Source organism: Bos taurus, chromosome 2, assembly GCF_002263795.3.
Source record: "Bos taurus isolate L1 Dominette 01449 registration number 42190680 breed Hereford chromosome 2, ARS-UCD2.0, whole genome shotgun sequence".
NCBI classification, from domain to species: Eukaryota; Metazoa; Chordata; class Mammalia; order Artiodactyla; family Bovidae; genus Bos; species Bos taurus.
Genome location: NC_037329.1, coordinates 134,018,226 through 134,031,611, shown reverse-complemented (window position 1 = coordinate 134,031,611; position 13,386 = coordinate 134,018,226). Strand labels below are relative to the sequence as shown.

General features: G+C 57.8%; 1 protein-coding gene across 1 annotated transcript in view; it reads left to right on the top strand.

Annotated features, from left to right (window-relative positions):
• Positions 1-1,394: 1,394 nt before the first annotated feature.
• The window catches only part of LOC536229 (paired box protein Pax-7), a 67,614-nt gene continuing 55,622 nt past the window's right edge, over positions 1,395-13,386 (top strand). Inside the window, exons 1-4 of the mRNA XM_015460690.3 lie at positions 1,395-2,052; positions 4,592-4,827; positions 5,391-5,520; positions 7,244-7,372. Coding sequence (XP_015316176.1) covers positions 1,968-2,052; positions 4,592-4,827; positions 5,391-5,520; positions 7,244-7,372 — 580 coding nt within the window. The 5' untranslated portion in view covers positions 1,395-1,967. The remainder of the gene's footprint in view (positions 2,053-4,591; positions 4,828-5,390; positions 5,521-7,243; positions 7,373-13,386) is intronic.

The window sequence follows — 13,386 nt, the reverse complement described above, 5'->3', positions numbered from 1 at the left end:
GAGGGCGGGCAGGGGGCAGGCTAGGGGTGGGGGCGAGTTTGGGGGCTGGGTTTATTTTATTGTATCTGGCCTCCAGCGCTGGGCCGGAGATACTCTTTCTCGGGGGAGACAAAAGACCCGCAGTCGTGGCGTCCTGCCCCGCTGGGAGGGCGTTTCGCCCCCAGGACTCGGCATCCCCCTGGCAGAAGGGTCCGGTCATTCCGGCCCTGGGGAAGATGGGGAGAGCGCAGAACAGCAGGACCTCTCTCCCACACTCAGTGATTAAATGGGGCTCCCTCCTCCCCACCAGCAGAGGACCTCGGGACTGGGGTTCTCAGGGGGTACCCTCCTCCCCACGTCCCAGCCCTTTGGACCCCCAGATCCTGGGCACCTCCTTGCGGGTCGCCACAAGGCAGCGAAGTACCTGCTGGAGAGGGCTTCTGGGTGTGGCCTGAACAGGGGCAGGAGTTTAATCCTGGCTGGAGATGGGTGAGGGCTGGGGGGCCGGGAGGGGAAGGGAGGAGGGGGTGGGTCCCTAACACTGAGCATAGGGCTTTCCGAGCCCCAGACCCCGCCATCCTTCTGGGCTTCCCAGAGCTGCAGGAGGCCGGGCAAGAACAGGACACCGGGGCTCAGAGGCAGTTTCACAAAGTCATACCCCCACCCCCAGGTCACCTAGGCCTATTCCAGGTGGACCCCAATGGCAGAAATGTCAGAATGTGTGAGTGAGACCAGGGAGAAGACGTGAGATCCAGCTGGGCTCCGACTCTGGGAGGCTAGAGCTGAGGCGAGAATTCGAGGCAACCACCGACGGGAGGCAGGCATTCCCATGCAGCCGGACTGCAGAGCCGGGCTGTGGGCGACCGCGGGGCTGTGGGCTCGGCCGACCCGGCCCATCCGTCAGGGGAAGACACCGGGACTGGAGGGCCCCCTCCCCTTCTCCCTCGCACCCCCCAGCCCCCACCACGCCCCCGCCCTTTGCTCCCTCTGTTTTAACGCGCGGTTCAGACGCTCCCCCCAAAGCGAGGTGAGTCGAGGATTAAAAAACAGAGGGGAAAAAAAAATAAATTCGTAGATTTCTTCTCGTTATTGGTCCTCGGCTGCCTTCCGCCCTGGCCCCCTGCCCTCCTCATGAATAAAAGAAAAGTCCGAATCCATCACGTCCCATTCGCCGCCGCCGCCGCCTCCCGCGCGCGCTACAACCAGCACTTCTGCGCAACTTACCCGGCGGATCGCTCTCCCCTCGCCTCCCTCGTCTCCCCCGACCCCGCCACCCCCTTGTCGCCCCTGCTTCGGCCCCCGCAACCCAAGAGGTTCCTTCTTCCCTCCCCAGATCTTCCGGGAGGGGGGCGGGAGTGTGAAAGCTGGCGTGTCCGCGAGGAGCGAGTGTGGTCGGAGAAAGAAGGCGTGGAGAAGAGCAGGAGAGGAGAGGGCGGGGGAGCGAGAGGATAAATATATAAATAAATACGGAAACAGGAATCCAGTCCGCAGCCGCTCGGCTCAGAAACTTTGGCCCGCAGCGCGGGAGCGCGGCCCTCGCCAGTCCGAGGCTGGGGGCCCGGACTCCGGCCCCGATCCCCCCCGCCACCCCCGCCAGCCTCGTTCGGCGTCCAGGCCGCGGGCCCCGCTGCTGCCCCGCGCATCCGCCCGCACAACTTCTGGCCGAGCGGGGCGGGCAGAGGAGGCCTCGGGGTGGCTGTGTTTGTTTGTTTGAACTTCCTCGTCGCCACCTCCCCTCTTTCCCCAGCCTCCCGACCTCCGCCCCCCAACCTCACCCCCACCCCGCCCTCCCCAGCTTCTGGACGCGAGCGGCTGCTGCCGGGGGTGGGGGGTGGGGAGTGTTTGCCGAGGGGAGGGGGAGGAGGTTTAAAAAAAAAAAAAAAGACGAAGAAGAAGAAGAGGAAAGAAAGAGATCGCGGCAGGGGGAAGGGGAGCGGACGGAAAGCGGTTTTCGCCGACTCGGGACCCGCCGCCGGCGTGCGCGAAGAATGGCGGCGCTCCCCGGCACGGTACCCAGGATGGTGCGGCCGGCTCCCGGGCAGAACTACCCTCGCACGGGGTTTCCCCTGGAAGGTAAGAGCGCCCGGGGTGGCCTCCCTCCTCCGCCGGGGCCTCCGAGTCCTCGGGGAGGTGGCAATCTTCGCGGGGTGGCGGCGGCGCCAGCAAGGGAGCAGCCGGGGGGTTCCCTTCGCTTTTGAGTCCGAGTCCCGGCGCCCGACCCAGGAAGTTTCTGGGGACCCACACTCGTCCGTCTCCGCGTGGGTTTCACCGACCAGCGGCCCCAGCGTCACGGGTCCTGGGTTGCGGCCTTTCCCCGCCGGGCTGAACTCCGAGTCGATCTCGACTCCTAGTCAATTTCAAGTCCTAGTGGATCTCAACTCATTCCACTATTTTCAGATACTTTCCACCTAATACTTTCTCGGCTCCCCTGTGTCCTGCCAGCTACGGGGCTTTCTACTCTTGTTTTGAATTGTTCTTTTCACCCTGGGATGGTTTAACAATCCCTTTTATTTCGAAATACCAAGAGTGTGTGATGTTTTATATCTCTTAACTAGGACCTCGCCTTCGAGCCTGGAAACAAACTAATGTGAAATAATAAACAGTAACGGTTTCCGCCCCCCGGAAACTTTCCACTCGGGCTTCCGAACTCTAGAAATCCCTCGGGAGAGACCTCAAGACGGCGAGAGGGCATGGAAATGCCCAGACAAGGGGAGAGGGTTAGTTTTCTAAGGTCTCCTCCCTAAACATCCAGCACCGGGGATGAGCCGAAGGGACTGGCGGGGGTGAACCGGCTCTTGGCTCCAGCAAGGGCTGGAGCGCACCAAGACCCTTTCCTGCGTTCTTGTTTTGTTTTCTTTTTAAACTAATATTAGGCCTTCGACCTGTCAACTGAGGGATCCCTTGGCTTCTGGGGGTAGGTAGCCCAGGATGTCAGACGTGGTTAGAGATAGGTGCGACTTTTATTTTTTAATTACTCTTCTTATGATTGTATGAGCCACTTGTGTGCGAGGAGGGGAAACAAGGCAAGGAGGGGAAGGACGGGCAGGCAGCCTGCGATCCGGGGAGGGGGGTGTCCCTCCGGCAGCTAGACGGCGCGGGCCCGGAATTAGACCGCGGCGATGAGAGCGGCTCCGTGATCAAGTGCGCGCGAGCAGCCACGCAGGCGGGAGAGCGCGCCGGCCCGGGGATTTGTCGCAGCGCTCTCTTGTAGCGAACGCAAGTAAAACAGGCGGCCGCGGCCGCGCAGCGGATTAGGACAATATTTGCCCAACATGACGGAGAATACTGAGGAGAGCCGAGTGCCGGTCGCTAAAGAGGCTCTTGAATATAAAGTTGGGCGCTCGAGAGCTCTTCAGCGCTAATGGCATATCCCGCCACGGAGACCGAGTGACTCTGACTTGGCGACGCACGATTTCTGATTAAATCCTAGGGTGGCTTCAGGCACCCACTTTTCCGTGGGGCGGGGGTGGGGGGGGGGGCGGCAGAGCGAGGGGAGGAGGCGGTAGGAACAGCTCAGCTACCGAGCCTCTGCTCGCCTCCTTTCTTGCAATTACACTGTCAGCTCCCTCCACTCCCAGGGCTGTGAAATCGTTCTAATCTACCAGATCTCCGCAGCCGCCGAGTCCCCAAATTGGGGGGATCGAGGCTGGATTAGTGCACCGGGTGTCCCCCCCACCCCCAACCTTCTGGGAAGAAATTGTGTGGACTCTGCATTAAAGCTTCCTCCGCGTGCTCCCCTCCCCGGCTCACACGGCGAAGGGCTTCTGTCTTCCTGGTTCCCAGAAGGGACTCTGGCCCATCTGTGCACCGGCCTCTTCGAAGCTGCAGGGACAGTTCACGGGTGTCTGAGGCCGAATGAGTATTTGATTTAGGAGCTTGCTGACAGTGGAGCAGATCACCCCCAAATCATCCCCAAACGAAATCTGAACTTCGAGAGAGGTTGGAAGGAAGGGGAGTCCCTCGAGGGGCAGCCAGGAGCCCCCGGGGGCAGCAGCCAACAGCTTTCTGTGGCCGGTCCCTCTGCTGTGCCTCGACCATCCAGTTATGGGTAGGACAGTTCTGCTGCACAAGCCAGAGCTGTAAATACTAGTAATCAACCAGCCTTTCCAGGGCCAATATCAAATGGATCAGACTTGACCACTTAGAGCATGGAACCGACCAGATGGGCCCCATCTCACCGGTTATCAGCGTCTCTAGAAGGCAAGCAGACCCTCCGCCCAAGCTGCCAGTCCACAGAGCCATCAGTTCGAGTACCCAGGCTCCACCGGTCTCTAGGCTGTCCCCTCTGCGTCTCTCCCTCCCCTTCTCAGACACAGATCCCCCAGGTGTATCCTCATCTTCCGTAGTGTGGCAGGACTGGGGACTCGCGGCATCTGGGAGGACTCTGGCAGCCAGCCCTGACCACTCTCCCCATCCCTGCTGGGCCTTCCCTTGGCTTCATGGCAGCTTTCCCCCGGACATCTGAACTGCCGCAGCTCCAAATGTGGGGGACGGAGATCTGTTTGCAGGGGTCTTGGAGCTCAAACAAAACTGAAGTCCAAAGGGCGGTACTCAGTATCCCCATCCTCACCCCATGTCTCTCTTTTTCCTCATCTCCCCCTTCCCTCTCCAGTGTCCACCCCGCTTGGCCAAGGCCGGGTTAATCAGCTGGGTGGGGTCTTCATCAATGGGCGACCCCTGCCTAACCACATCCGCCACAAGATCGTGGAGATGGCCCACCATGGCATCCGGCCCTGCGTCATCTCTCGCCAGCTGCGGGTCTCCCACGGCTGCGTCTCCAAGATCCTCTGCCGCTACCAGGAGACCGGGTCCATCCGGCCTGGGGCTATCGGCGGCAGCAAGCCCAGAGTGAGTGTCTTTGCCGCAGAGCTGACAGCCAGCCTTCCCGTGGCTGGGGGTCCTGGCTGGAGCCCGGCTCTCCCCTGTGCCATCCCGTAGCAGTAGGGAGTCAGTCTACATGCTACCTATGGGCAGTACAGTGGAAGAAGGTCCCCACGCCCAGACCTCCTCCATTATTTGAATTTCTCAAAGATGGGGATAACTGGGGGTCCAGATTTCCCAAAAGGCCAGTGAGTCATTCCTGTGTTGTCCCTACATCTGCCCAGAACCCCGTTGCCATCCCAAATGAGGGAAATCTTCCTTCAGTCTTGCCTGGAATAGTGGTGGCGGAGAAGGGGGTCCTAATTAGGTTTCTAGTTTATTACCTATCCTATTCTACATTCCCCAACCCCAGCAGCCTTCCTGGGAGCCAGGAACAGGTTTCTGGAAAGGATGAAGCCAATCTCAGAATGGAGGCATGGTGACCAGAGCCATCAGCCTGGCCCTGGGGCTCCTGGGAGGTTGATATTAAAAGTGTCTCCCTCCCCCCACCCCATCTTTCCACTCCGACTCTCCCACCTCCACCTCTGAAGCAGGTGGCGACTCCGGACGTGGAGAAAAAGATCGAGGAGTACAAGAGGGAAAACCCGGGCATGTTTAGCTGGGAGATCCGAGACCGACTGCTGAAGGACGGGCACTGCGACCGCAGCACCGTGCCCTCAGGTGAGAAGGCAGCTGAGCCCGCAGAGCGCACCCAGTCCCCACCCTGTGTGTTCTTTCTCCAAGTCACCAGGGCCAGTGCTCGGCCGTGTGAGGCTGGCACTGAGGGGCAGAGGAGGTGATGGAAGCCAGGGAACTTGGAGAACAGCTGGGAGAAAAAGAGCCAGAGCGCAAAGGAGGCAGGGCACAGGAGGGAGTTAAAACCGAAAGGAAGATGGGAGCAGGGAAGAAGGGAGGAAAAGAAGTTAGGAAAGGAGAGAGGAGCAGAAGGAAGGAAGGGAGGAAGGACGGGAGGGGGGAGGAAGGAGTTGAGCAGAAAGTTATGAAGTTGGATAACAAGGGACATTCCCTTGGCGCCTTCGCAGAGAGTGGCCTACAGGGCTGAGTCCATCCTAGAAGGGTCGGTCACAAGCTCCCTGGACTTCTTTCTCCGAGTCACCATTTCTGTGCTATTGCTGACCCCAGCCACCAGTGGGTCCCAAGTGTGGAGGCCCTGGATTTTGCTGCCTGTGGGTGGGAAGGTGCCCCCAGGGGTATATGTGTGTGTACCTGAGCATTCAGGGGTGTTGTGTGTGTGTACCTGAGCATTCAGGGGTGTGTGTGTGTACCTGAGCATTCAGGGGTGTGTGTGTGTGTGTGTACCTGAGCATTCAGGGGGGGTGTGTGTGTGTGTACCTGAGCATTCAGGGGTGTGTGTGTGTGTCTGTGTACCTGAGCATTCAGGGGTGTGTGTGTGTGTGTACCTGAGCATTCAGGGGTGTGTGTGTGTGTGTGTACCTGAGCATTCAGGGTGCTGTGTGTGTGTACCTGAGCATTCAGGGGGGTGTGTGTGTGTACCTGAGCATTCAGGGGGGTGTGTGTGTGTGTGTACCTGAGCATTCAGGGGTGTGTGTGTGTACCTGAGCATTCAGGGGTGTGTGTGTGTGTACCTGAGCATTCAGGGTGCTGTGTGTGTGTACCTGAGCATTCAGGGGTGTGTGTGTGTGTACCTGAGCATTCAGAGGTGTGTGTGTGTGTGTGTACCTGAGCATTCAGGGGTGTGTGTGTGTGTGTACCTGAGCATTCAGGGGTGTGTGTGTGTGTACCTGAGCATTCAGGCATACCACTGGGATGCACATCATGCACATCTGAGTGTGGGGAGCAGCGAGCGAGCTGGAAGGGCTCCAGGGAGGTCCTGGAGGGTGGGTATGAGTGTGTCTAGGGGAAGGTAGGCTACCCACTCCAGTGTTCTCAGGCTTTCCTGGTGGCTCAGCTGGTAAAGAATCCACCTGCCATGCGGGAGAGCGTGGTTCTCCCTGGGTTGGGAAGATCCCCTGGAGAAGGGCAAGGCTCCCCACTCCAGTATCCTGTACTGGAGACTTCCGTGGAGTCCACGGGATCGCACAGGGTCAGACATGCCTGAGCGACTCTCACTGACCGACTGACTGAGGGTATGTGATAGTGCAAAGTCCAGGCGTGCACAGGCAGGGCAGGGTGGCACTTAGGGGGGGCCTCTGTCGCAGCCTTGGGGGGCCCGGCCCGGTGAGTCTCCACGTGGGTGACCGTACCTGTGCCTCCCAATAAGTGTAGGTGTTTACCTGCGACAGGGCTGGGGTGGGTGTGAGTCCCCTGAGTGTGTTTAGGGGGGAAACGCGCTTCCTGACTTCTCCCAGCGCCCCAGGCGGCCGGCCTCCGCGGCCCCAACGACTTATACCCGCTCTTTTGCCTTTGAATTTCTGAGGTTTAGTGAGTTCGATTAGCCGAGTGCTCAGAATCAAGTTCGGGAAGAAGGAGGAGGAGGACGAAGCGGACAAGAAGGAGGAGGACGGCGAGAAGAAAGCCAAGCACAGCATCGACGGCATCCTGGGCGACAAAGGTAGGGGGCCGCCCGGGGCCGGGAACGCCCGAGCCCGCGGGGCTCCTCGTGCGCCAGCGTGCGGGCCAGTGGCGGCGCCGTCCCACCGGACCGGCGGGCGGAACGAGAGCCTGTCGGGGTGTGCGGGGAGCGCCCCCTCGGTGCGCCCGGCAGCGGCTCCCGCGACGCCGTTGCGCGGCAGAGCGGGGTCCAGCCGTCCCCGGGGACCCCGGCAGCACGTGGGGGCTCCGGGGGCCGCGAACCTCGCACCCTGACGCGCCCCCTCCAGCCGAGGGCTCCGGGCCGTGCGTCCTCCGGGGCTGGCGTTTTGGCTGGTAGTCCCGGTGTCGATCTATTATTTATAGGAAACTTGGGCAAAGGGGCGGGGGGCGAAGAAGGAGGAGCCGGCCCGCGGCTCCCTAAATGAATTTGTTAACCAGACCCGCACACGCTCTTTAAATGGTCCCTTGAAACCCCGCCTGACAGTTGACTGACCGCTGCAATCAATAAAAATTAGCGCGGGCCGCGTGGGCCGCCGCCTCACTCTCCGACCCGCGACGCCAGGGCCGCACAGACAGCGCGGAGGCAGAAGCGTACATTTTTAAGGCGCTTTCCTCTCGGGCACGCGCCGGTGGGCCCAGGGGTGGAGGCCAGGTTCCCAGATGCCCGGGGTCGGGGCGGGGGGTCCCCGTGGGAGGGAGAGTTTCGGGCTCCACCACGCCCTCTCCCCGCTTTTAGCGGGGCTGTATTTTGGAGGTGAGCTAGGGACGGCATTTCTCTTTCAAGCGCCTGCACGCCCAGGAAAGGGGGTGTGCTTTTGTTTACTGACGGGTTATTTTCAGGGGAAAGGAAAGTCGTTCCCCATCACCACTGCCTCCCTAGGTCTCTTTGAGACTTGGTCAGTGTGCTTCGGGGGTGGCGGTGGGGGTAGGGAGGGCGTGGAAAAAGAAAGAAAAACGTAAGACCCAAAGTCACAAAGATGGACCGGGGAAAGAAGCTAAACCCCCAGACACACAACGCAGGGAGGCAGCAGGCAAACCTCTAAATAACCTCTAAAAAAAAAAAAGTGGCTTTGGAAAAAGTGGGGGAGGAGTGTCTGGAACCCCGAAACTTGTTCAAGCACACAGTTCTGTTTGAGTTTCCTTCCAAGGGGTTACTGAGGTTGTCCTCTCCTCGCCTCCCTGGAACTTCTACCGGGGTCTCCCTCTGGTTTTCAGTAGTCTCTCCCAACCTTGAAGATGAACTTCACAGACAAAGCCCCGCTTCCAAAGACAAGTCCCAGCGAGGCCCAGCCCCCACAGGCCTGGTCTAAGAGGGGAGGGGGGAGCAGGGGCAGCCCAGTGTGAGAGCAGGCTGGGGCTGGGGAAGGGGCGGGCTATTGACATTCAGGGCCCCTAGTAGAGCCCAGTCCCACCGGGACAAAAGGGCAGGAAAGAAAGGGAGCGGGCTGTGCCCGGCACCCCGCTGTGCCGGGCCTGCGGAGGGCCTGGGGTCTGCGGAGGGGCGGGGGCGGGCGCTGCCTGCCAAGCAGCCCCTGGCTGGGAGGAGGCAGCCCGGGACCCCTGCGTGGGGACCCACTCCATGTTTCAGTTTGGAATAAAAAGGGACTTAGTTGGACTTCCTTTGTGGGGGGCTGGGAGGGGACAGAGAACTCGAATAATCTTTCCTGGCCAAATACAGCACTGCAGATGGATCTTCTGAGAGGTACCCTGGGAGGAAAGAGGAGGCACGGTTTTGTTCGGAGAGACTTTTAGGTGTATATGTGTGTGTGCAGCAGGGGAATGTCCAGTTCAGTCTGTGAGGAAGCACAACAGATACATTTCTCCTGAAACCGAAGAGAAAGGAAGGAAGAGGGTAGCAAGTCCGCTCTGACGATGCCTTTGGCTCAAAGGAATCCAGGGGTTCTAGTGCTGACCTGGCTTACAGAACCACCGGACAAGCAGTTTCGCTGGACAGAGGTTTTCCCTGAATGGAACCGGAAAGCTCCAGGTCCCCGAGGGTTTCAGGAGGAGGCTGGCAGTTGCAGAGTCCTAGAGCTCTGGGAGTCTAGGAGTGGAGTTGCAGAAATGAAACGAAAGTGGTGGGCCTGGCATCCAGCAGGCTGTGTGGTTTTGGAGCGACAGTGGGCGTGCGGCGCGCGGTGGCTGGGAGCTGGATGGCTGTGAAAGTGCCTGTGTCTCAGGGTGGCTGTCTGCCCACCGGACTTTGGAATGGAATCGTGGGATTCTGCGTGGATGTGTGGTGCGATCGCAGACGGGCGGAATGGATGATGTGAGAGTGGGGAAGATGGAGCTGTCTTTCCATCTGTGGACAAAGGGTGTCTATCAGCTCTGGATTCGAGTACCTTGGCCAGGGACTGGCATCCTGCTGAACCACCCAGTTGGAAACTCTCATCTCTCTCCCAGGCCCCGGGTGTCAGTTTCATGGCCAAGTTAAAGGTGAAAAGACCTCCCAACCTCCACCCAAGTGGGCCAGGTGGGGAGAGGCAGAGATCCCCTTGGGCAGAGCAGGGGGAGGGGTGCACACCCACAAACTTTGTTTTGGCTTCTTGCTCTTGACAAATGCTTTCTCCGGGGGTTGCCCCTCTCATGGCGGGGAGTCGCCCAAGAAGGGGTTTAAGAGCTCTCCTCTTTAAGCACTAAAGAGAGATCCCTCCCTGAGTCCGTTTTTTCCTATCGTCCGCTTGGCATTTAATAATGTTAAGACTTATTAGAGCTGGTAATGAAAACTGGGACTGCTGAATAGGAAACTGTGTTGGAGAGGGGTGTAATAGCTTCCAGGCATGGTAAGAAACTATTTATCCGCAATCAGTCCTCACTCTCAGAGTTTGAAGCACAAACGTTAAGTTGAAGGGTTTTAAAGCAGATTAAATTGAGCTTTTATTTCTGTGCACTTTCATCTCTGAACAGCTCACTCCTGCTCCCCTTGGGCTGATATTCATGAGGCTGTTCATATTTTTTTTTTTTTTTTTTTGCTCTTATCCTTGTTAAGACTGAGTTATTAGGATTGTTGGTTGTGAGAATTCTCAGACCACTGTGGATAGGGGCTCCGGCCACACTCAGCACACCTGGAAAGGTTCCTTGCCCTCAGCCACTTGGCCTCTCTCCTCCTCACCCCTTCGAGGAGAATCAGGGCAGACCCAGGCAGGGACCGCCTGGAAAAGGATTTGAGGAGGGACAGGGAAAGAAAAAGATTTTCCCAACCTGAGTCCAGGGAGATGCTGGTGGGAAATTTGATAGGGGTTTGCAGAGTCAAACCGTCCTCCTGTGAGAGCCGAGGGGGTGGGTGTGAAGACATTATTTACAACAAGAATGACCACAGTACTAATCAGTAGGAGGCCTCTTGCATCTGACAAGTTTAGGCTGAAACTGACCAGATCAGACCACGCGGTTGGTCTCTAGGGTGGAAAGCCCAGCTGGGTCACAATTAATGTGAAATAAGGGGGAAAAGTCACAAGATTAAAAAGAAGAGTGTGCATTCTCCTGCGGAGAGGGGGCGAAGTCCATCTGAGAATCTGTTGACATCTGAAGTGGGGGGCCAAGGGTGTGTGTGAGAGGCAGATTTGTATTTCTTTGCGTTCTTCCTTAATTCATTTTTAAAGCAGCAGACTTACAGGTGTGGAGTGAGAAATGACGGAGAAGGACGGGGAAGGAGGGGAGAGCCCGAAGTCTCGGTTTTAGACACTTGTAAAAGGAGGTGGGAAACAATTTAATTTGGCAGCAGCGATAGCTGCTAATGCGGTTTTCGGTCGTTTGCTACACCGGAGGAAGCTGTTTTGATTGTGTGTACAAGGACCTGCCAAATTTAATTAGGCTCCGGGGGAGCGAATGAATAGCGGGAGGGGGGCAGGGCTCCCCTCAGCCCACACCGTTTTTTCGGCTTCACACCTGGAAGGGGCATTGTTTACTGGATAAGCGAGAAGGGGAAAGGGGAGGGAGGGGCCCCCAGGGAGAGGGGCCCTTGGAAGAGCGAGCGAGGGAGGGGTCGAAGAGAGTCCATTTATCAAGAAACAATCTGCATTGATTTAAACCAACAAGTTCCCTCCTCTGTAAATGTGTGTTTAGAGAAAGGTAATTGACACTCCACCAAATCAAAGGATTACCCCGGGTTGGCAATCTAATCAAACAGAGTCCAGGCGGGATTTGAGGCTGTTCAGAGTGGGATCAGCTTCGCATAATGGGGGCTCGGAGGAAGATGGGAGGGTGTCAGGCAATTCCCCGGCTTTAGGCAGCGCTCGGCGGTGGATATTCAGTGAGACCGGAGGGGGAGAGGGAGGGGGCGAGGGCTGTGCCGCGCCGGGGCGCTGGGGGGATGGCGGGGGAGCGGAGAGGGGGCGCGCGGGGCGAGGGGGGATCTACCCCGGCGGAGGGGGCCCCGGGCGAGGGGCGAACCCACACTGGGATGACAAGACTCCCCCTGTCTTTGCTCTACTCCCCCCAACCGAAGACGAGAGAGGGGCGGAGGGAGCTGGGACTAACGAAGAACAACAGCGAGATAGCTATTACAAAGGCGAACCCTGGCGCGCGCGCTCGCAGCCCCGGAACCCACGGTAAACAAACAGAGTCGGCCAACTGTTTGCCAGATAAACTCGTGCCTAAATCGAGTGTGACGGGCAAAGAGAGAAGAGACAGAAGGAGATAAGGTTGGAGGGGGAATGAACGAACATAATCTAATAGAAGACATTTAGAAAACAAACTTGAAACAAGCGAGAACAGGCGAGCGGAGGGTAATTACCCGCCCCAGAGAGCGAGGGACGCCTTCGGAGGGCTGCGGGTGGGGTCTCGGAGACGCTAGCCGCCGAGAGCCGCGCGCTGCGGAGGAGGGAGGCCTTCGGGACTCCGCAGGGAACCAGGAGAAGGTCCCCCGGGCGCGCCAAGGAAGGGGCTCGGCTCCCAGACTGAGGCTCCCGCGCCGCTCCCCCGTCTCTGAACGCGTTTCGGAGCAGGTTGGGATCCCCCGCTGCGAGGGCACGCGGGTTTTCTGTTCACCCCCGGGCGCGCACCGCCACGCACCGGCTGTTTCCAGGCGTTTGTACCTAAAAGACTTGGTGTGCACGGCACAGCCGTTAAAGGAATTAGATATTTACCAGTTTGAAATAAGCCTGGCTAAGAAGAAGAGAGAAGAGAGAGACATTGAAAAGATGAGGCTGGGGGAAGACTTCAAACGAATTCATCATTTGGAATGGTGGAGAGGAGATTTACCAGACAGTATTGGGAAGTTATTTAGATATTAATAACACATTTTCCTGAGGCGCGACCACGGCGGCCATCTGCGCTGTTCTCCGAGCTATTTGGCTGGGTGAAATATGGGCGTCTCAAATGTTGGGAAGAGATAACGCAATCAGGCTAACCCTGGTCCTAAGACGGCATCGCAGCGTTAAACCCGGATTAACCTCCCCCCTCCCACCCCCGCGGCCCCCTCCCCTTTCACAGCTTTCCAAATTTTTCAGTGGAATTTACATGGAAGGATTTAAAAGCACATATAACAGTAGCCTTAAAGCAGTAAGGTGATTATTTGGGCTTTTTTTTTTTTTTTTTTAAAGGACTTCTTTCTGAAAATGATAGTTGTCACACACTACATTTTATATAAATAATATTATTTACAAACATACATACTTTTATATAGGGAGAGAGCACTGAGCAAATGAGATTGCCTATTTGGCGTTTCTATTTACCATCATCAGCAAAGTTGATGAAGCTTCATTCCTTATGGGGACTAAGGACATAAACATGAAATGCACAGGGTCCCGGGCTCTGGCCCTGGGACAAGCAGAGTCCAAAGCCAGAGAGAGCTCACACCACATAGACGGTCCCTGGTGAGGGGAAGCCTTCCTGCTATAAAGAGGGACATAGAAGAGACACCCCAAAGGGGACGTTCTCCAGGGACTTTGGGGCCTCGAAGGCCATGACTAAGAGGGGCACATTCCAGAAATTCCATAAAAATAGTTCCTCTCCCACTCCAGACTAAGGAGGTAATTAGGAAACCCAGTTGGGGTTGGGGGTAAGAGGGATTGGAAGGTTGGGACAATCCCCCCT